The sequence below is a fragment of the Rosa chinensis genome, chromosome 5, assembly GCF_002994745.2.
Source record: "Rosa chinensis cultivar Old Blush chromosome 5, RchiOBHm-V2, whole genome shotgun sequence".
NCBI lineage: Eukaryota > Viridiplantae > Streptophyta > Magnoliopsida > Rosales > Rosaceae > Rosa > Rosa chinensis.
In genome coordinates, this window is record NC_037092.1 from 68,978,884 (window position 1) to 69,003,360 (window position 24,477).

The 24,477-nt window shown below is 38.0% G+C and overlaps 1 protein-coding gene and 1 pseudogene across 1 annotated transcript; both read left to right on the forward strand.

Annotated features, from left to right (window-relative positions):
• The first annotated feature begins 1,261 nt into the window (after nucleotides 1-1,261).
• On the forward strand, nucleotides 1,262-15,023 carry LOC112163925 (annotated as a pseudogene).
• Nucleotides 15,024-17,303: 2,280 nt separating this feature from the next.
• Nucleotides 17,304-17,795, forward strand: LOC112165055 (histone H4). The gene has a single exon (XM_024301447.2). It carries the CDS (start codon nucleotides 17,360-17,362, stop codon nucleotides 17,669-17,671), a length of 312 nt encoding a protein of 103 aa, XP_024157215.1. The 5' UTR covers nucleotides 17,304-17,359; the 3' UTR covers nucleotides 17,672-17,795.
• Nucleotides 17,796-24,477: the final 6,682 nt, after the last annotated feature.

Here is a 24,477-nt window from a genome sequence, read left to right on the forward strand (position 1 = left end):
ATTTGGTTATGTTATACCCTGAACTAAGGCACAGATGATTTAGAAATTATCCAACTTCATACGAAGCTTATGTCAAGCATTTGTGTAATCTCCAAAATTACTAATCATTACACGTTTGATAATATGCTATACAAATGTGGCAACTGAACCTATCATGATTGATAGATAATAGACAATGCAATATAGCCTTTGTCTTGGCTACAACATGCTATTGGGTGGGAAATATGTAAGATCAATCCATCGCTTATACTTCTTCACAACACTTGACATGAAGAATTTAATTCACTATTGCATAGATTGTAAAATATAAAACATAGCAGCTCTTCTTTTCCTTGTGATAAGGAATTAAGCAATTTAGGGGACTGACAAAACAGTATTACTGTATTGACTGTGTAGTTTTTTAGTTATCTCCAATATTTCACATGTAGCTTATGCAGTAAATGTCATCAATTATCAAATTTTGGGTAGAATTGGAGCTTCAGGGTCTAATAGCAAGATCTACTATTATATTTGTGATATATGTACACACACAAAACTTACTTAAGACGGATTAGTGTGCAAGAGCAGAGAAAGCATGAAGCCTGTAGTTGTTAGACTGCATATTGGTCAAATTTAGTAAAATATCATCTCTGAGCTGTGTATAATTTTCGGTATCTTTTCCAAAATATTTTGTCAAATGCTCGTTTTAAGGGCTTTCCCAAAGTCATTTCTCCTCCATGAGAGTAATACCTGTATGTTATCCCATATCAGTTTAGGGATTTGAAATATAACATTAATACATTATTCATTCTATCGATAAAAGAAACAGGCCTAAATTTATTTGATTTAAAACTTGGAGCAAGTTTGTACTTGACCTGGGCTCACCACTTATTGTGCAGAAGCAGCAAACGAGTCACACACACACGGGTCCAAATGTGATTAATACCTGTAGTTATCCCATATCAGTTTAGGGATTTGAAATATAACATTAATACATTATTCATTCTATCGATAAAAGAAACAGGCCTAAATTTGGAGCAAGTTTGTACTTGAGTTGGGCTCTCCACTTGTTGTGCGGAAGTAGCAAATGAGTCGCGCACACACGGGTCTAATAATGCTGATACACTCCCCCATCTAGTGAAGAACAGATATGAGGTTTTAATATAAAAAGCCTTGACATTAGTTTGTGTGGTATCATTCCTTATAACTCAAAGATGACTCTAATCTGAGCACTTTTCCAACAATCTCATCATTCTCATGTTTTAATTTGAATGCAGCGTCAATGGGAACTAGTTGTCCATTGTGTCTCCTGCAATTTGAATCTGGGGAAATTGGTAAGATCAAGTGACCGCAAACCAAGTAAGCCCTATAGTTGTAAATGGAAAATGTTCTTAAGATCGATATAAGCTTCCAATATGAGAACGTGTTGAGTTTCACATAATTGGAAAAAAATAGTGAGATGTATTTGAATAGAACAGCAAGCAGATTACTGTACCTCTGTACTGTGTGTCGAATGGTGTTTTTCAAACTTTGTATATATGCTCACCATTGGTTTGAAATATGAATGCTCCCTTAAATCTTATATCTGATGATTGAAGCATGCTGCCAATTGACCTTGCACTTGTGCTTGGTTTTGGGAGATCCAGAAGGAACTTAGAAGTCTGATCGAGAATCGAATGTGTGCCAATATCTCTAGAACAATCTTCGGCTTAGCTTTTGTACATAATATATTGATCTAGTTTGAAATTCTTGGCAACTGATGAAAACTCACGAGGTTATTTCCTTGCTCATTCTTGCACGTATTAACATCATATCTAGCAGTCTCTATTCTACAACTCAACTGCACTCGAGTTGTGTGTGTATTTGATTTTTACATATATTAACAGTGTTGGTGGCGAAAAATTCTGAAAAAGATTTTGACTCACTAATGAATGCGGACTAGAGCGGGAGCTGACCAAGAATGATCGAGAAGCTTCACTCAACCATTGACTTTGGAAGTTTGACCGTCGGCTTGAAAAGGGGGGTACATGCAAAAAAAAAACTCTCCGACGCCTAAGTCAGTATATTTTTTAGTCTAGTATAGTTGAATGAATCATAATGAAATGTCATATTTGGTTGTCGTGCCCCCTATTTATACGTGTGAGGCGACTTGGGTCATAAGTCGTGATTACTACCGTCTTTATACATATAATTACTCTCGAGCTTTGTGACCATCATCATTGCCGTGCTGTGCTTTATGATTGTCATTATTGCTGCATTTACGATAATAATTATTATCGTATTCATAGCTGTAATCATTCTGATATTTATGACGAAATTATTTATCTGCGGGTACAAATTCGCCCCCACAAACAGTCTGTATAGTTCAAATTACTGATAGAAATCAACATTACCTCGGCCAAAGCTGTATATCTTTTTATTTTATTTTTATTGGAGAGTATTGCCAACAAATAATCACCAAAACTGATTGACGTCCAATGAAATGTTGTTACCGTTATCACCCACTTCACAAAGACCCAAACCTTTATAAGTCCATCGGCCCAAAAAGAAAAAATCTTCTCGGGGTCTCCATTCTCTGCTACGGCCGCTACACCGTGCTCAACTCTTCTGCCCCGCTGCTGTTACGAATACCCTTCTCTGAAACAAAGCAAAATGCCGGCCGCTATTGTTGATGAACGATTAGGGCACGAAGAAACCGAAGTCTATGAGGATAAAGATAAACTTTCATGGACGTCAGCCTCAGACATGAGCCAAGATGCATATGACAATTTGGACAATGACCAAGTACTCAAAGGCTGCTTCCCAATCAACTCTAGGCGTCCCAATGCTCATGAAGGCCTTCACTCTCTCCCCACTTCAACCCTTCAGCCTCTCTCTAATCGCCTCCAGAAGTTCGACGCTCGCATACGAGCTGGGCCTTTAGAGGTACGCACACTTTGATCTTCTTTTTTTATTGGCGTTGCAGCTAAAAGTTGTTATCTCACCTTCATTTTTTTCCCCATTGTGTTTTTCTAATATTTATGTAGGAGTGGGAAGGCAGGTGGAATATGGACATGTCCAACTCTGTGAACACTTCCATTCGAGAGTTTGTTAGAGAAGGAGCCATTGGCAGAACTAAAACTTATCGGATCGTGCCACAGTTGAAAAGGTGGAGGAACATATATGGCATACTATTTCCTTACGTGTTTTTTTATCATTCCGACATTTTGCGTTATGGATTCTGTGATTGTGTGTTCTCACCAGGCCATTGATCCAAAAACCCGGATGCTTTTAATCAAAGTTTTCAAGGCTGGTCCAGATAATAAAATCAATGGCTGCATTGCTACGGCAAAGAAGTATCTGTTACATTACCCTTGTTTGACACCCTCGTCTATTTTGTTGATTGTAACTGCTGCAATTTTTGCATCTTTGGCATCTGTAAATCTTTGCATATTGGTTCTGTGTTTTCAACTTGGAATTATTTTATCTTGAACAGGCAAATGTTTATCACACAACTAAGTCTGATGACGAGGAACTGGCTATCAAGGTGTACAAGACATCAGTTCTGGATTTTAAGTAGGTGTTGTGATAGTTTTAGCTTATTCATAGTGGCTAATTGTATTTAACTGTGGTAGTGTCAAACAGTTAAACTGAATGTAATTGAGTCAAAAATGTGTTCATTTATTTCTTTCTTAGTAATGTTTGTTTTGAATCTTTTCTTAATGAAGTGTTATAATGTTCTTTCTCATAGTTCTTCTAATTGGAAATTAATTGACCATGTAATCATACATACAGCATCATAAAGAAGAAAAACTGAACTGGTTTAACAGTTTCAAGGCCTACTGAATTTGTTTGCGCGGTTTTGGACCATATATGCTTTTATTTCAGTAGTCTCATAATATTTCTTGCATTAACAACTTCATGGACTGAGATAGATATGTACAAGGGGACCGCAGATACAGAAAGGGATACTGCAAGCACAACCCCAGGGAAATGGTGAAGGTATGGGTTGAGAAAGAAAAGAGGAATCTGGACAGGTAAGACGGAGAACAATCTTAACCTATTTCTTGATAAATATATGATGTTAATAACTTAATATCATATACAAATTAAGAACTGCTTGGCTTTAGCCTAAACCATAAATTGTCATTAAGTCTTGTGACTTTATTACAAGGCTGGGATATTCCTGCTAATTGATGAAGATGAGTTGGTGTACATATGCAGGATGGTGAAAAATGGAATTAGATGTCCAACTGCAATTGATATAAAAGATCATGTTCTGGTCATGGAATTCATAGGTATGTGTTACCTATTTCATGAACAAATATTGTGATGGGTATAGCAAGTGCTATTTGAGTTGGTTCTCAACCACCAACTCTTTTCATGTAACCCAGTTCCCTTTCTTTCTTCTAGTTCTTTCTTTTTTAACAGTACGAATCTAGCATTCATAGACATACTTAAGAATTGCTAGTTAGAGCGACCTGGAGTATTAATGTATCCTATTGCAGGGAAGACAGGTTGGCCAGCACCTCGTCTCAGGGATGCTGCACTGTCATTAGATAAGCTACGAAAAGGATATAGGGAGGTGTATCCTGATCCTTGAAAACATATTGTATGTCACAGTTACAATACTTGAATCTACTGGACAAGATATTGACAATAGGGACTTGTATGTAGGCCTTAAAAGCCTTTCATATCTTCTAATTTTGTTAGTCTTAGCAAGACTCCTCTGTAAATGCAGATTGCAGACCACATAAAGACAACTTTATTAGATCTGTGTATGCATTGTATATGCAGAATTTATAAGTTGGTTGGATCTTTGAGCAGCTATTATATTAGAGACGCTAGAGTTCATTGGAAATATATAGCTTTCTTGTATATGTTTTGCAGTTTAGATACTTCTTCAGAAAGTAATAAAATTAGTGAAAAGTGTTTTCGCTATTTTATATTTCCATTAGAATGACCTCATAGTGATTTGTTACCAGATGATTATTGCCATGCGGATGCTATATCAGAAGGCCAAACTGGTACATGCAGACCTCAGCGAATACAACATACTTTATTTTGAGCTCAGTACTGCAAATAGACGCCTTTAAGTTGGTTCTCATCATACTTGGTAGTATGCAATGTTATTATGTGTTCCCATTCTTCTTGGCAGGACCACTTGTACATCATTGATGTTTCTCAAGCAGTTGAACCAGACCATGTTCTTGTGAATGAATTCCTATGTCGAGATTGTGTCCATGTTTCTGTAAGTTTTACCGAAGGCACTGGCTTTAGTTGCTTTTCACTGTTTATTATATCATGACGAAGTAAATGCTCTTAGCTTATCAAAAACATTGGTGGCACACAGGATTTCTTTAAGAAAAAAGGTGTGGCTGTTATGACGATTCGTGAGCTCTTTGATTTTATAGTTGATCCATGTATTGCTGATGAGGCGGTGGACACTCATCTGGATGAGGTTTGATTCTTTCCTTTTGCTATCAATTTTCAAAGAAGTTAGTTTTTACAAGTAAATAACCGAGGGAAAAATTTTCTATCTGGCTGGCTTTGACTTCAGGTGCAACAAAAAGTTATGGTCAGAAGAGTTATATCCGCAGAACATGTGAAGAATGTTGAGGCAGATGTAATACGGATAACTAGTGGTGAGGAGACTGCCGACATTGAAGATCCTAGAAGGAGCCTAGAGGGAGGTGAATAGGCTCACAACCAATTTTTTTCATTCAAAACTTTCTCAGGGATTGCAACTGGGTGATCAATCCTGAGTGCTGATATTGAACAGAATATATTGAACAATCAAGCAAACCAACTAAAGCATTAAAGAACACAGATTTTTGTTAACGCAGTAAACACCCTATCGAGGGAAAACATTTGCGTGGCCTTTAACTCTTGAAAGACCAAAACCAATTCACTATGAAACCAAATTACAAGATTACAACACAGTGATTGCACTGAACTCGGCAACCATTCTAGACTGACTCACTAGACTGTTTGTACTTAACTCTTGCTAATTGTTTACACAAGTGAACAACTCAGAAATCTCAGCTATGAAACAAGCTATGAACGCAGCAAGTTCTTCTTGGAGATTTCACCTTTGAAGTTTGCAATACCCAAATGACCTCATGGGATGCAAGATATGATATGTATGAATGATTGAATGGTTTGTTGTTTTTCAAATTGTTTTCAACATGGAACAAGACACTTTGAAAAACAGAAAACCAAAGGGATAGAACTTTAAACAACAAAGGGATTGAAAACCCAAATATTTTCAATGACCGAAATAGGAACAGAGAACCAATATATATAGAGGAGGAAGAGAAAGAACAGTTCACTCCAAGGACCCTTGGACTCAATTTGAGAAGGTAAACCCATACCCATAATTTCAGATTGCCCATGTAAATCCAAGCTCCTAATTTCAATTGGGAATACCAATTCAAGAAGCCAAAACACTCAAGCTCCATAATCAAAACTGACATAGGAATGGAACCCATGAAAAACCATTGGCTTTAAGAAAGAGATGACATGCATGAGCTTACTTGAGCCATAGGAAGAGGGGTCTTCTTTTGAACTTCAAGTTTGAAGCTTGATCTTGGACAAGACAGAAAGATGAGATGGGATGGGGAAGCACGTCAACAAGGCAGCAAAGCAGCAAATTGATGAGGTAGTAAGTTCTAATTGAACTAGTCTTCAAACTTGGTCTTGGTCTTCGATAGCAAGGCAGCCCCCAAAGAGGAAAAGAAGCAATTTGCAATTGATCAATAATGCTAAGATGGGAAAGCTGCTAGCAACTGATTTTCCATTCTTCACAAGGGTCTTTGACAGCAAAACAACCAAGTCAACCACAACAATTGTATTTAAACAAGTATGGGCTTAGGCTGCAACCTTGGGCTTCTTAATGAATAGAGTTTTGTGAAGAAGGAATGCCAATACTATACTAACAATCTCCCCCTTTGGCATTCCTAAACAAAACACTACTTTGCAACACAATACTAGCCTAATACTTAGACAGCAGCTGCAAAACAAACCTGAAACAATTGCACAAGAAATACCAAGTGAAGCATGGGCAATTAAGGCACAAGAAAAACAATGCAGCCAAGCAAAGCATTTTAAGATCACATGAAGCATTAGCAATAAGGAACAGCCACAAAGGCACCTAATACTTCTCCCCCTTTTTGTCTAGGAATGACAAAGGGAAAATGCTTTCAAGAGTACAAAATCTGCAATGAAAAATGCAAATGGCCAACAAGAACAGAAACATCCTTTCAAGAGTACAAAATCTGCAGAAAAATGCCAATGGCCAACTTGGATAACATTTTTGAAATAACAACCTTCAATTTTGAAGAACACAAGGAAGACCACATGTATCAATGAATACTCCCTCTCAATATATGCAGCGGATTATTGAGAATTTAAAAAATGCAAGCAAGCAAGGATGAAGGACATAGTCAATCCTAGATTTATCTTGAAAAGCCAAGTAAAGAGCCACAGAGGATTGCAGAGCACATTTGAATCCCTCCAGATCCCACAAAGAAACTCAAGACAATTTGACAGTTCCTTTTTGTAAACACAGCTCAAAGATGACTTGTAGCATTTCATGATCCTTGAATTTTTTTTAGAAACTTGAGCTAAACCTCCAAGGGATAAGAATTGATACATAAGAGATTACAAAGGAATGAGATGAAGTCCTATTTGTTTTCATTGATCCTTATCTCTCCAATTTTTTTTTAAAAAAATTTATTTAGCTCATAATCATTGGCTTTGTTAAGCTGGAGCTTTTAGGAATAAACTCATATTTGTGACCCATGTAACAAGTCTTATGTCAATGGCTCTCAAACCAGTTGGTTTTAAGGCATTAAGTGTAACAAGGACACTCCAAAGGACATATCAACTCGAGTCAAAAAGAGGATATCAAACAAGAAGATACCACCGGGGTGACCAAACCATTCCCTTTTCTTCCCAATCCTCATATCGTTCACCACGACCGAGGCCCGTTTACTTTGGGAATAGCCTGGCCAAGCTTCTCTAAATATTTTCACAAAGAAGCATACACTACTCATCTCAAACCAACATAAAAACTAAGCACAATATGAAACCCCACAAGAGATTCAGGTGCAAGAGTTTAAGAGGATAGACTTTTTAACAAAAATGAGCAGTGAACAATAGAAAGCAGATGCAAAGAGTCTTGAGAACCTTGAGTAACCAAGGAAGAAGAAATTATGAACACACTACCCTCTGATCTTAGATCAAGACATGATCAGTATTTTCCAGGATTGAAACAATGCATGCAATCCCCAAAGGAAATAAACCACTTATTTTTCACAACCTACACTAAATGCATCACACATAATATATAACAAATAGCCTGCATATATGAGTGAGAATATTCAAACAGTAGAGCACACTCCAATAGACTTCCTAAGAGACTCAAAACGAAGGTTGTCTAAGGGTTTTGTAAACAAATCAGCCAATTGATTTTCAGTGGGAATAAATTCCAGCTCAAGGATATTTGCATCAACAAGATCACGAATGAAATGATATCGAATATCAATATGCTTTGTGTGTGAGTGCTGAACAGGATTCTTAGAGATGTTAATGGCACTAGTGTTGTCACAAAAGATTGACAACTTACCTTGAGGGAAACCGTAGTCGTTCAACATTTGTTTCATCCATAACATTTGGGTGCAACAACTACCAGCTGCAATGTACTCGGCTTCGGCAGTTGAGAGAGACACACAGTTTTGCTTCTTGCTATGCCATGAAACAAGATTGTTTCCTACAAAGAAACATCCACCCGAGGTGCTTCTTCGATCATCCACATTTCTTGCCCAATCCGAGTCAGTATAACCTGCAATCTCAACATTGGAATCAAAGGTGTACACCACCCCATAGTTAGAAGTTCCAGAAACATATCTAATGATGCGTTTAACAGCCTTTAGATGTGATTCCTTAGGATTAGCTTGATATCTAGCACAAACACCAACACTAAATGAAATATCGGGTCTGCTAGCAGTAAGGTACAACAAGCTTCCTATCATGCTTCTATACAAGGTTTGATCAACACTAATTCCAGTCAAATCCACATCAAGTTTTGAACTAGTTCCCATGGGATTTCGGACAGCAGTAGCAGCATCCAAACCAAACTTTTTCACAAGGTCATTGGCATATTTGGTTTGAGAGATGTAGAGACCATCACTCCTTTGTTGGACTTGCAGACCAAGAAAATAATTTAATTTGCCACACAAACTCATTTCAAACTCATTTTTCATGCTATTAGTGAATTCTTCAATCAATGAATCTAAAGTTGAACCAAAAACAATGTCATCCACATAGACTTGAGCAAGAATTAAATGATGAGAAGTTCTTTTTACAAACAAAGTTTTGTCAATTGAACCTCTAACATAGCCTTTATCCAAAAGATGAGAGGAAAGGCTCTCATACCAAGCTCTAGGGGCTTGTTTCAGCCCATAGAGAGCTTTCTTAAGTCTATACACATGGTCGGGATGGATAGGATCTATGAATCCTGCAGGTTGTTCAACATACGCTTCTTCTTGAAGAACACCATTTAAAAACGCACTTTTCACATCCATTTGATAAAGAATAAACCTCAAATGACATGTAATGGCAAAGAGAAGACGAACAGATTCAAGCCTTGCAACGGGGGCAAAAGGTTTCATCAAAATCAAGACCTTCAACTTGAGAATACCCTTGAGCAACAAGCCTTGCTTTGTTGCGGGTAATCTGACCCTTTTCATCAGATTTGTTTTTGAAAATCCATTTTGTTCCAATGACATTTGAAGAGTCCGGTCTAGGAACCAAAAACCACACATCATTTCTAGCAAATTGACTCAATTCATCTTGCATGGCATTTATCCAATTAACATCACACAAAGCCTCTTTAGCATTTTTAGGTTCTATAACAGAAACAAAACCATAAAATGTAATGAAGCTAATATCTTCTTGATGCTTTGCAATGAAACATGAAAGAATAGAGAGATTGCTTACAACCCTTTTTGCTTGTCTCCTTGTTTTCAAACCATCATTCACATCACCAATGATGTCAGAAGAGGAATGATCCTTATGTACTTGCTGCTGTCCAGTTCTGTAAACTGGCTGGATTGCAGAGGTATCATCAATCCCCTCTGAAGCTTCCTCATCTTCTTAGCCTTCAGCAGCAGCATCATCATCCTTTTCTCTCTCGAAAAGTACCTGATCAAAACTTATACAAGGAGTATGTGAGAGCACAATTGAGTCATCAATAGAGACATTAATGGTTTCCACCACAGAACAAGTTCTCTTGTTATAAACCCTATAAGCTCTACTATTCAATGAATAACCAAGAAAGACTCCTTTGTCACTTTTAGCATCAAATTTGGCAAGATATTCTCTATCCCTATAGATGTAACAAGGGCTGCCAAACACTCTCAAATGGCTCACATTTGGTTTCTTTCCTTTCAAAATCTCATAAGGAGTTTTTTCAGTTCCCGATCTAAAGATGACCCTATTGATGGTATAGCAAGCATAGCTAATCGCTTCTGCCCAAAAAGTATGAGCAAGACCAGCAGAGTTTAACATAACTCTTCCCATTTCAATTAAAACCCTGTTTTTCCTTTCCACAACACCATTTTGTTGCGGAGTTATGGGAGCCGAGAACTCATGCTTAATTCCCATATCATTACAAAACTCATCAAATGAAGCATTTTCAAATTCAGTTCCATGATCAGTTCTAAGTCTTACAATGCATTTATTTGAAGAGTATTGCTCATTTGAAATCATTTTGCACAAGTTTTGAAAGTTGTCAAAAGCATTAGATTTTTCACCCAAGTGAACCTAGAAAAATCATCGACTAGAACAAGTATGTACTTCTTACCACCTAAGCTTTTGGTTTGAACAGGTCCAACCAGATCCATATGCATTAAATCCAAAGGTTGTGAAGTAGACATAGAATTAATGACCCTATGTGGGGAACGAGTTTGCTTACCAAGCTTGCAACCCTCACACATACCGGTTGGTTTCCCACTCAATTTGGGCAAACCCCTTACCCCTTCTTTGGTGGAGAGCTTCACCAAGTCTTGGTAGTTCACATGGCAGAGCCGTCTATGCCAAAGATTGAGAGTATCATCAGTCGAGGAGGAACTAAGACAAATCTGAGAAGAAACAGAATCATTAGCATTGACACAATAACAATGATCTTTAGACCGTAGTCCACCCATAACACTCTTGCCCTTACCATCAAGAACAAGACATCTCAGCTTATTGAATCTAACCTCTTCAAAATCATCACTCAATTGACTCACACTAATAAGATTAGCTTGGAGCCCTTCAACATACAACACATTTTTTAAATTTGGGATACCAGGAGCAGTTACAATCCCTTTTCCCACAACCTTTGCTTTCTTTCCGTCACCAAAAGTGACAGAACCACTGATAGCCTCATCATAGAAGGATGAGAACCAGTTTTTATCACCTGTCATCTGCCTAGAGCACCCACTATCCAAATACCAAGTATCAGCTCTTCTAGATGAAAGAGCAGTAAGAGCAACCAAACATGTAGCAATGGAGTCATTTTCTTCAACGTGTGAGAAACAACAAGAGGATAGAAGACACATTTCAGAAGGTTCAAAATCAGTTCCACAAATGTTAAAAGGCTTAAAATCAACAGAGGCAAGTGGATGAAATGACTTATTTTTCTTTGCCCAAACAACTTTTTCTTTTCTCGGGATTGCAACAAGTTTAGCAATCCTTCCAAATTCTTTCAAAGATTTTTCCTGTAAAGAAAAAAACAAAGAGTTTTCATGAGACCTTGTAGACTTTTGAGGACCATTTCTGAGTTTATGACATCTTGGTCTAATGTGTCCAGTAATACCACAATAGTGACAAATAAGAATGAATTTTTTGGATGACTTAGAGACACTTTCTTTAGGCAGCAACCTACTTTTCACGAAAATAGTTGGCTTTTTAGAGGAGTTTTCTCCATAATGAAAACCAAGACCCTTTTTGTCCCTATCAACTTTGCCCATTCCAATCATTTTGGAAACTTTATCAGATCCAATAGAAAATTTTGAAAACTTTTCTTGAGAATCATGTAAGGATTTTTCAAGAGAGATTTTTTCAGAAGTTAGAGAATTGACTAACCTGATTTGAGCATTCAAATTCTCTTGCAGAGTCTCCACTTGACTTACCAATGCATTTCTTTCAATTTCCCACTTCTTCTTGCAGGATTGCAACTTCTCTGCTATCCCAGATTTTTCTTTTTCACAAACAGCAAGTTGATCCTTCAATTCCTTAGTCTTTCCAATCATTATTTTTGAGGCTTTGTACAGTTGCTTGAACTTGTTAGAGGCTACCTCCTCAGAGTGCTCATTATCATCAGATTCATCTGAGGACTCATTTTGGGTGGTAGCAACAAGGACAACAGTCTCCTCTTCATGGTCGGACTGAGTTTCTGATTCATTATCACTCCAAGAGGTTTTAAAAGCTCTATTTGATTGAGACTTAAAATTTTTGTTTGCACAATAAGCAGCAAGATGACCATATCCTTGACACTCAAAACATTTTGGTTTTTCACCAAAAGACTTCTTTTGAAAAAACTTTGAGGGCTTTGAGAATTTGTCATTTGAAACTTCATCATTCTGATTTCTTTTGGAAGAAGTAGAACTAGAAAAATTTCTAGAACTAGAAGAGGGTGACCTTGCAGATTTAAGAAATTTTTTGAACTGTTTTGTGAGAAGAGCAAATTCTTCTATATTAAAATCAGAAAGGTCTTCCTCTTTTTTCAAAGTGCTTAGAGCAATTATTTTTTCTTTCTGACCCTTTTTCCTTTTTGACTCAAAGGTTTTCAAATTTCCCAGAAGCTCATCTAATGAGTATGTATCAAGATCTTGAGCTTCCTCAATGGCAATTTGCTTAGCCTCAAAACTAGGAGGAAGAGCTCGAAGAAACTTTTTCACAATTCTATGCTCTAAAATAGGATCACCCAACCCATGACATTGATTGGTAACATTGATGAGGCGACTATGGAAGTCATCAACAGATTCATCCTCTCTCATAGTCATTTCTTCAAATTCAAGCACAAGGCTTTGAAGTTTTTGTGCCTTCACCTTTTTGTTACCCTCATGAGTGGTTTGAAGTAAGTCCCAAGAAGCTTTAGCAGTTGGACAATTTGTAATTTTTTTTCTTTCCTTATCCGACAAGGCAGCGAAAAGGCTATAGCGAGCTTTAGTATCACATTTGTGATCAGATTGCTCAGCAACAGTCCACTCACCTCTCGGTTTAGGAATAAGACTAGAGGTTTCAGTTTCCTTTTTAGTTGGTTCTATCCAACCCTTCTCTATAATGTTCCATAACTTATCCTCTTGAGATTGCAAGAAAGCCATCATCATTACTTTCCATTGAGAGTAATCTTTCCCATCAAAATATGGAGGAGAGTTAATGGAACTAGAGACTCTATCACGGTCCATTCTAGGAGTCCAGAGGAACACACTAACATAGGTTAGTGACCCGCTCTGATACCAATTGAAGATCCTAGAAGGAGCCTAGAGGGGGGTGAATAGGCTCACAACCAATTTTTTTCATTCAAAACTTTCTCAGGGATTGCAACTGGGTGATCAATCCTGAGTGCTGATATTGAACAGAATATATTGAACAATCAAGCAAACCAACTAAAGCATTAAAGAACACAGATTTTTGTTAACGCAGTAAACACCCTATCGAGGGAAAACATTTGCGTGGCCTTTAACTCTTGAAAGACCAAAACCAATTCACTATGAAACCAAATTACAAGATTACAACACAGTGATTGCACTGAACTCGGCAACCATTCTAGACTGACTCACTAGACTGTTTGTACTTAACTCTTGCTAATTGTTTACACAAGTGAACAACTCAGAAATCTCAGCTATGAAACAAGCTATGAACGCAGCAAGTTCTTCTTGGAGATTTCACCTTTGAAGTTTGCAATACCCAAATGACCTCATGGGATGCAAGATATGATATGTATGAATGGTTTGTTGTTTTTCAAATTGTTTTCAACATGGAACAAGACACTTTGAAAAACAGAAAACCAAAGGGATAGAACTTTAAACAACAAAGGGATTGAAAACCCAAATATTTTCAATGACCGAAATAGGAACAGAGAACCAATATATATAGAGGAGGAAGAGAAAGAACAGTTCACTCCAAGGACCCTTGGACTCAATTTGAGAAGGTAAACCCATACCCATAATTTCAGATTGCCCATGTAAATCCAAGCTCCTAATTTCAATTGGGAATACCAATTCAAGAAGCCAAAACACTCAAGCTCCATAATCAAAACTGACATAGGAATGGAACCCATGAAAAACCATTGGCTTTAAGAAAGAGATGACATGCATGAGCTTACTTGAGCCATAGGAAGAGGGGTCTTCTTTTGAACTTCAAGTTTGAAGCTTGATCTTGGACAAGACAGCAAGATGAGATGGGATGGGGAAGCACGTCAACAAGGCAGCAAAGCAGCAAATTGATGAGGTAGCAAGTTCTAATTGAACTAGTCTTCAAACTTGGTCTTGGTCTTCGATAGCAAGGCAGCCCCCAAAGAGAAAAAGAAGCAATTTGCAATTAATCAATTATGCTAAGATGGGAAAGCTGCTAGCAACTGATTTTCCATTCTTCACGAGGGTCTTTAACAGCAAAACAACCAAGTCAACCACAACAATTGTATTTAAACAAGTATGGGCTTGGGCTGCAACCTTGGGTTTCTTAATGAATAGAGTTTTGTGAAGAAGGAATGCCAATACTATACTAACAGACATGTACTATAAAACTATTACAGGATTAGAGCAGGCACTTTCTACAGTTAACAAGCTCCACCTGAGACCCAATCTGACTCTGATATTGATGAAGAGAACTCTAGTGACTTGGATTCCTCATCCGGAATCAGTACACAGGATCCACATGACAGGAAGGTTGCTCGAAAAGGTACAAGAAGAAAGTGAAAGAAGAGAAGAGCTAGGGAAACTCGGAGACATAAGTTGCCAAAGGCCTTAAAGAAAAGAAAGAAAAAGCTTTCCAAACCCCGCAAGACCAGGTAGCTTCTTCCACGACAAAAGGCTTTCTATACCAAGTAGCCAACTGAGCTTGAGTTCTGTTCTCGTCTGTTTATGGTTTTTGTTTGCTGATCTAGATTTGTTGTCCTTGATGTTTTATTATTATTTTGATAGTCAAGAGCGTAATCTTGTCAGTGTTATTGAAAAACTCACAACCAAAGATGTACAACAACAATTGTCACCTGCAAATGCAAAGATCTCAAGGTTGCAACATGTGCTGCTTGCTCTGTGATTATAATAGAATGGCCATCCTCAACTGGAACTACATATATCGGATAGTACTGCACTACTGCTCAATGAAGTTCACATACTTAAACAGTTTCTTGGTGTCTGGCCAATGATGTTACATGCCTACCGGCCTACGGCTTATAACGGTGTGGCACATCAATAGACTAGGGAAGCTCATCGCCTCATAGTATCAATAAAAGTATAAAAAAATAAAATAAAAAGTAATTTAGTTTAAGAACAAAGTCCCCTTTTTTAAGCAATTCATTATTTTGATAACTAAAACAATGAAGTATATCATATACAAACACTCTGACTCAAATGTAACACATTGGTGATTTTCATCTACTGAAATTGGGTGATTTTACAATTATAGAGGCAAAATTGACAAATTTAAACTAGGTAGATTCTAATATCAACCAATCAAATTCAATTTAATCTTAGATTGAGTTGTATTTTATTTGATATGAAATCGAGTTCTAATTATATTGTATTGAATTAGACAATAGGTCAATAGGTACCCTGGTCAAAAAAAAAAAAAACGAATGAATTATTTTTTTTCTCCTTTGATACAAAAATAAAAAGGGTCATTGACCAAAAACCTCAAAACGAGCCAAAGTTATCCCACTTACCCCAGCAACAGATTTTTATTCCCACTAACCCAATTTAAAAAGAAATGACAACTTTACCCTTCACCTAATTAAAAAACTACATGATGCCACTCTAATCTCTCTCCTCCCTCAGATCCGGTCTCTCTCACACACCAGACGTCGGCTCTCTCTCTCTCTCCCCGTCGCTCCTTCCTCGTAAGAATCAGACAGACGACGTCACTGGCCAGTTTGCCTCCGTCATCGTCTCCGACGCTTGCCTCTGTCATCGTCTCCGACGCTTGCCTCTGTCATCGTCTCCGTCTCTCTCATCCCTTCAATCTGCATACTTTCTCTCTCTCTCTCTCTCTCTCTCTCTCTCTCTCTCATCCTCTGATGCAGATCAGAAAACACTTGGTCTCTCTCTCTCTCTCTCTCTCTCTTCCTCCCTCCCCCACAACAAGACGCCTGCACTACCGTGCCATGGAGGCTACAGACCCGGAGGACGAGATCGGAGCTTACTTCCAGTCAGGTTTCAGATGGTTTCACCTTCGACAGCCAAAGATCGAAAATGGAGACACTGAGTTCGACGTCCAACACAACACCGGAGGCTTTCGGTTCCCATTCCGAAGAGAGAGATGGATAAGAGCTTTTCGGCCTCTCTCTCTCTCCACTGCTATACCTGCAGCGACTCCGACCGGGTCCTTGAATGGGTCGGGTCTGTTAGTGCTTGACCCAAATCAGTTTTTTTTTTTTTTTGTGTGGTAAAATATGGCAGAAGCCCATAAAGAAAGAAAAAAAAAGGTTTTATTTGGGCCAATAGATGTTTTAAATTGATGTAATCTCTTCGTTTTTTTTCTTTAATCAAATTTTTATTTGTCTAATTTTAGAAAGATTAGTTTTCATTCTGTAAACAAAAGTTCTATTGGGGGGCAATATGCGTCTATTGAGGGGTAATACATGGCTGATAGTCGTCTATTGGGGGGCAAATACATAGCTGATAGTCATCTATTGGGGGCCAATAAAGGTCTATTGGGGGCAAAAAAAAATTTCAGTGAGATTTTCAGCAAATTCCGGTGGGCAGAGGTCGGTGACCGGATTCCGGCGAAAGTTGGACAAAAACCCAAATAAAAATGACCAAGATAACTAACGCAGGGGTGTTTTCGTAATTCGAAATCTGAGGCGCGCCCTGTTATTCCAAACGAAACTCAAATTTCAAAACACAAAATGACAAAAACCCCAGACCGCCAAAACAGAAAAGCACACTAAAAAGCACAATCCGTGCTAAATGCTCAGAACCAATAAAAAGACATGGCACGGATCGACCCTATAAGCCGTCGATAGGCACCCCGATCCAGCGACCACTATTAATCCCCCAAAGACCTCAAAATCCCAAATCCCCAATCCTCCTTTGTATAAATACCCAGACTTGCTTCCCCATCAAATCAAATTCAATTTCTTACCTTCCATCAAAATCAAATTCTCTCTTTTCAAATTTTTCTGGTGAAAATGTCAGGCCGCGGCAAGGGAGGCAAGGGTTTGGGCAAAGGAGGAGCCAAGCGTCACAGGAAGGTTCTGAGGGATAACATCCAGGGCATCACCAAGCCCGCCATTCGCCGTTTGGCTCGCAGAGGCGGCGTCAAGCGTATCTCCGGTCTCATCTACGAAGAGACCCGAGGTGTCCTCAAGATCTTCCTCGAGAACGTCATCCGTGACGCCGTTACTTACACCGAGCACGCCCGGAGGAAGACCGTCACCGCCATGGATGTCGTCTATGCTCTCAAGAGGCAAGGAAGGACTCTCTACGGATTTGGGGGTTAAATCAGTGTAGGGTTGGTTCCAGGATTTGGGTTTAGATCTGGGTGTAATGAATACTCTGTGGTTGAGTTTTCTGTTCATGTAATTTGCACCTTTATAAGTAATGGAAATTTGATTTCTCAGTAAATCTTGCCCTTCTATTACGTTTTGCATCTTGTTCTGTTATGTGGATTCGTGGATTTTTGTGATTCTGTTTGGTTATTTCAAGCAATTGGTATGCAATGGGAAATTGAATTTTAACTGTATGGTTTTCAATTGCTCAGAACTAGGTTATTAGCAATACAGCAAATTTTGAGAACTATATGGTTTGGGTGATTGTTTAAAGCAGATCAGGGAATTTACTGTGGCAATGTGTATTTTGGCAGGCTTTACTCATTATCTGCGTCTTCTTAGTTCTTCCCAAACGCCCAAAAAATTAATTTGAATTTCTTGTCCAAAATCTGAAGCATGTGTGCGATAGTAACAAAATTTTTTGAGGCAAAAAGGCCATAGCGGAAATTCAAGTCAAACTGGTGAAATGAACTTTTGATATGATATGAGAGAGTTTCTGTTTGATTGAGACAATGTGTCGATGATTGTGGGAAGAGAGAATGTTTTCTGCTGTGCTGGACGATATAAGCATGAATGGCCCTTTGTCCTCTTTGCAAATTGTATATACTAGCTGGTGCAAATGTCAAGCTGCCTTTGGATTTGCCTAGCTGCTGTAGTGTTACTAGTTACTGGTGTGGCCAAGAGAGGTACTGGAGCAAAGTGTTTCTATGATCGCAGATCCAAGGAGCCAACATTCTCCGCCCACATCTATCGTATCAAGTGTCACCTAAAACCTGTAATCCTAAATTGACAAGAAGTTAAGCTACTAGTAGCATCACTCATAAGGTAGGCCGCAATATTATTGATCAAAGTGGAGTGTGTAGCTCGAGAAGGAATTGTACAGGACCTTCCTTGCTATTGGTGGGTGTCAAATCATGGGTGGAACCACCATTAACGAAGTACCATCCGCTGCCAAAGAGGCGTTGTACATGTCCACATAAGGTTGACGACGATCAATGGAACCGTCGGGTCCATAAAGGTGGACAATTGGTCTAATTAGGGACGTAGTCAAGAATCCTCAAAGGGTTGGGTTAATTTTAGCCACACAAAAATTTTGCGCAGAACTTTTTTTTTTTTTTTTAGGTTTGGAACCTAGTGAGAGGCTTATCCTCACGCCTTTATTATTCAAAACATAAAATTGGGGGGACATAAAACTAAAACCCCGTAAATTACAAATTACAAGCATAAATCTAACTGAATTGTACCCTCCGAGGCCCACTAACTTCAAATTTAGCAATCACTGAATCATTATCAATACTATCGGCAAACTCTTTTTCAATGTAGAGAACCATCAAATCATCAAGTTCCATCTTATTTCGAAGTTTGTTTTTTATGATGTTCATAGATGAAAATTCTCTCTTTGTTGTTGCTGTAGAAACTGGCATAGTCAAAACAAAGCAAATCAACCTGTAAATCATAGGAAAGAATGTTGACTTTCTTAATTCAACTAACCGCTGACACAAATCAGACACATAATTTGTCTTGGAAAATCTTGCATTACTTTGAATATTTGTTAGAAAATACCCACACTCCATGTGTAGAGCAAACATATCAGATGATGTAAAATCTTGAGAATAAAACTTCAAAACAAGATTGCAAACATCTTCATATTTGAATGAAATAAAATTATCACGAGGATCAAATATAGCACTAAGAACAAGAAGCTCCAACAAATTATCTTGAAATCTATCATCCAAATCTGCCAATTGAAAATCTATTATAGCATTAAGTATATTAGACTGTCTAATAGGTTCTAAAACAAAAAATGAAGATGAAAGAAGAAAACTGAGAATTATTAGTAATTTCTTGGAATGAATTACAATCTACAGTACATTTTTTGTGTGTGTGGCGCTATGCATCTGTTAGAGCAAGTTCACCCGTTGGGTCACCGGGTCACCTACTATTCATTACTTTTTAGTGTATATTTTCATTCTCTGAGTCATGAAATACACTGTGCTCATGACCCAGAGGGTGAAATTAACACTAAAAAGTAGTGAATAGTGGGTGACCTAGTGACCCAACGGGTGAACTTGCTCTTAGCCATATACTCAGGACACGTGTCAACATCCTAACTGAAGAGCTTGGGATTGCTACAAGTATAGATGTCAATTGCCAATAAACTATCAAGCCAAAACCATTGCGTTTTGGGTTTTGATTAAAAAGAGCTCCTAACATGGCCTAAGTCAAAGAAAACATGATTATCATGTCTAAAAAGAGCTCCTAACATGGCTTGACAAAGTCTTGAGAACCTTCTGTCTCCTTCTACCATGTTCCAAGAAGACATCCCTCAATCATTTCAATCTAATCGAGTCCTGTACTCTTGCGGATTGCTTCGGTTATCAAATTGACTTGTCTGTGGTTTTTGCTTTTCTTCTATCCTTTGTGTATTTATCATCCTTTTACCCTTGGTTTTTCATTTGTTTCCTTTTGATTTGGTGGCCTCATCTTCAACTTTGGTGTTTTCTTTCCCTGTTGTGTATCTTCTTTGCCGCCATTACTTTCTACCTAATGGAGATTCTATGTCCACTCAATACTATTATTCTGTCTCCTTTACTACTTCTTTTGCATGGTTTTGTTTTGTTTTGTTTTGTTTTGTTTTGATACGAAAAGACTATGGATTAAAGATGGAAGCCTCTCTGGCATCCCGAGTTTACAAAATCGAACATTAAGGCTCTTGAAGCCTCCATAGGGACTCTATTTGTCCACACATTTCCACTAGTACAAGTGTGGCCTAGATTAGCTATAACATCTGCTACAAAGTTTGCTTCCCGGAGGATATGTCGAAATGAAATTGAGTTGAAACTTGTAGCAATGGCTTGGATATCTTGAATAATTTTGAGTAAGCGCCAGGGTGGGTGTATAACTTTATTGACAGCATCAATGACAAGTTTGGAGTCGCCCTCAACTTCAACTCTGTTGTTTCCTCGTTCTAAAGCACAGACGAGTCCGTTACGTAGAGCAATAACTTCTGCTAAAGGGACTGTAGTAGTACCAACTTGTTCAGTGGCAGCTACCAGGGGCCTTCCATGAACATCACGTATAACAAACAGCAGCGGAAGTTCCATTTACTGATCCATCAAAGTTGAGTTTAACTGCACAAGCAGAATGAGATGTCCACCTAATGGTGGTTTGTTTGTTTTGGGAAAAAACTCTCTCTGCTTGTCCCTCTGTAGATCTGACATTACCCATAGTCGCAGCAAAAGCTGCTACCACAGATTGTGGGTTTGGGTTTGCATTTCTAAACACTTTATCATTTCTGGCTTTCCAGATTTTCCAATAGGAGGTGATTATTTTTGCAAAGAGGCTACTATTAAAAGGTTGAGAAAGGAACAAATCATGGAAGACTTTGAGATATCCCTCATTCCAGTTCAAAGTTGCAGGCATACCTGTCAATCTCCATACTTCTGCCAAAAAGATGGTCAGCAGTTTCATTGTCAGTATTACACATAAGGCATGAATTGTCATCTATCATTCTAAATGTCTATCTCTTGTTTTCAATCCTCCTCTTAGCAGTAGCCAACCAAAGAGTTTGATTTTTGGATGGATATCCAGTTTCCATAATTTGCTGATAAGAGCAATTTGATTGTGCTTTTCTTGTGTATTAAGTTGCAACCAAGTAGTTGATTTGGTAGTAAAGAGACCATTTGAAGATGATCCCCAAATGAAGTCATCTTCCTGCTCAGTTGTAGGAATAGGAATACTTGTAATCTGATTAATAATGTTATGATCAAAAAAGAGGGAGAGCTTACCCTTATTCCAGGCCTCGTCCTATATATAGTTGTCAATATATAGTTTCATCCCAATTGATTAGGTGCCTTTTGTCTTCTGCAACATAACTGTGCAAGGGGTGATCAAACACCCAATCAAATATCCAGAAGTGGATTGATTTTCCATTGCCTAAGATCCATCTCATGCCTTTAAGAATGAGGTCTCGTGCATCCAGTACTACTTTCCAGGCAAGAAAGTTTGACTGCTTCTTCCTGACCTGGAAAAAAGAGGCATTCCTTAGATACTTTTTTCTCATTATTTGAGCCCACCAGTTATCTTGTTCTTTAATTATTTTCCAAGCCAATTTGGCTATAGCTGCATTGTTGAAGAAAGCAGAGGGCCTTATACCTAGACCCCCCATTGACTTGGGTTAGCAAACCTGCTTCCAAGCAATCAGGGGACATTTCATGTCCGATCCCCATAAAAAGGACCTGGCTGCTTGTCAATACTAGTAGTTATCTTCTTGGAGCATTTAAAACACGACATAGCATGGTTTGGCATCCCAGCTAGATTTGATTTAATTAAAGTGAGTCTACATGCTCTTGAGAGAGTTCCGTTCTTCCAACCTGCAAGCTTGTTGGAGATTCTTAATAAAAGTTCATTAGTATTGATTGGATTTTTCCAAAAAATTACATTATGTATACCAAGATATTTGGTTTATGTTAAGGATATTAACTATTTCATTCCTTAATCTATTTTGGACATTCTTAGAAAAATAAAGTGAGGATTTGTTGAAATTGATTTTCTGACCTGAGGCTTCAATGAACCTGGTAATGGCATTTGAGATGTTTCTCGCTCCTTTCTTCGTGGCTTTGGCAAACACTAGACAGTCATCGGCAAACATTAAATTTGAGATTCTAAAACCAAGAGAAGAAGAGAGTAGTCTAACCTGAGATTTATGGCTCGTGGCCAGATGATTCAAATGTCAGATTAAGGGTTCCATTGCTAAAATAAACAAATAAGGAGAAAGTGGATCTCCTTGTCAGATGCCTCTTGTTGGCTTCCCATTAATTAGCAAAGAAAAAGAGGCTGAGGTAATACAATTCATGATCATGTTGATCCAATTGTTGTGGAAGCCAAACCTCCTAAGGCAACTGGATAAATAGTCCCAGCTAATAAGGTCATAGGCCTTTTCCAGATCCAGTTTTGCAGCTAACGCTCCTATTCGGCCCTTCTTTTTTTGGAAATCTGAGAAGATTTCATGAGCAATCAAAATGTTATCATGAATTGATCTGCCTGGTGCAAAGGCTCCTTGTTATTGGAGATGCATTTCTCTAGCAAAGGCCTTAACCGTTTTATCAAAATTTTTGTCATAATCTTATAGGAAACATTACAAAGGCTTATAGGTCTAAAATCTTTGACTTTTTCGGGGTTCCCCACTTTAGGGATGAGTGTAATGTTAGTATGATTCAGGAGGTTTAGAGGAAGATTATTTGCAAAGAAATATTTAACTAGGGGAATGATGGTGTCTTTTACCTCAGTCTAGCAGTTTTGATAGAACGCTGCATGTAGTCCATCAGGTGCAGGAGCTTTATATGGTCCTATGGATGTGACCGCATCAAGGATTTCCTCATCTGTTACCTGTTTCATAAGCAATAAGTTATCTTCATTAGTGATACAGGGATTGATAATAGAAATAAAATTATTTATGGAATTGGTACTAGGTGTATGATCAGCTGAGAATCTTTTCTTGATGTCTCGGACTAGCATCTCGGCTATTTCCTGGTTTGTAGCCCAGGTTCCCTCATTATTTTTGAGTTTCATAATATAGTAATTCATTTTCCTCATATTATCCTGCATTTGGAAAAATTTGGTGTTCCTATCTCCGAGCTGCAGCCAATTCGCTCTTGATTTTTGCAGCCAAAACAGTTCCTCACCTTTATAACATTGTGTTAATTGCCTTCGTAATTCCTGATCATGTTCCTGCAAATAAGTAGAATAAGGTGAGAGCATTAACTGTTGCTGAACAATGTAGTTTTGTTCATTGAGGTTTTCTATTTTTTTTTAAAGAGATTACCATAAATGTTTTTATTCCAAACCTTTACCTGGGCAATGAACTGATTACAAATAGTAAGGAAGTTGAGGAGAGAGTTTTCCTTAACCCTTTGCTGCCAAATGTTTTGTACCATTGGTTTAAAACATCTGTGGGAAAGCCACATTGCCTTAAATTTGAACCCCCTACCAACCTTCTTTTCTTTTTGTTTCAGGGTAAGGCAAATAGGTCCATGATCAGAGCCAATAATTGGCAAGTTTTCAAGGCATAAGTCCGGAAAGTCATTTAGTAAGTTGGCATTAGCACAAGCCCTGTCTAATCTTTCAAAGATAAGGGTATCATCAGTGTGTTTGTTAGTCCAAGTATAAGGTAAACCAGAAGCATTAATAGAAAAAAGACTCTCCCTATTTAAGAAATGAATGAAGTTAAGCATATAATTCGTTACCACTTGGTTACCACCAAGTTTTTCGCTCATATTGGCAATAATGTTGAAATCTCCAATTCGGAGCCATTTATTATTGCAGAGAGGATTTAACTTAGAGATTTCATCCCAAAGCTGGGCATGTTTCTCTCTTTGTGAATAGGCATAGATAAACGTAGTATACCAAAAATAATTTGTAATAGGTCAGTAATAGTGTAGTGGATAAATCTCTCATGTGGTTGAATTATGTCAACTTTAACCATTATGGACTTCCAGAATAGGGCCATGCCACCACACTGACCAATTGCGGAGACACTATAAACACCATCATAAGGTAACTTCTTCAATTTATTTAAGATTTGATCAGATGATCTAGTATCCATGATAAACAAAACATCTGGATCAACAGAAGAAGCATAAAAAAAGGTATGTGCTACAAAACCAGACCAAGCACTACCCCTACTATTCCAACTAAGAAACTTCATGGTTTCTGGATCTTCAGAGAAGAGGCGCTGTCCTCCTCATTTTCAGCATCAG

What these genes read in the sequence shown, in the direction of transcription:
- LOC112165055 (XM_024301447.2), top strand. Translation starts at nt 17,360, where the DNA reads ATGTCAGGCCGCGGCAAGGGAGGCAAGGGTTTGGGCAAAGGAGGAGCC.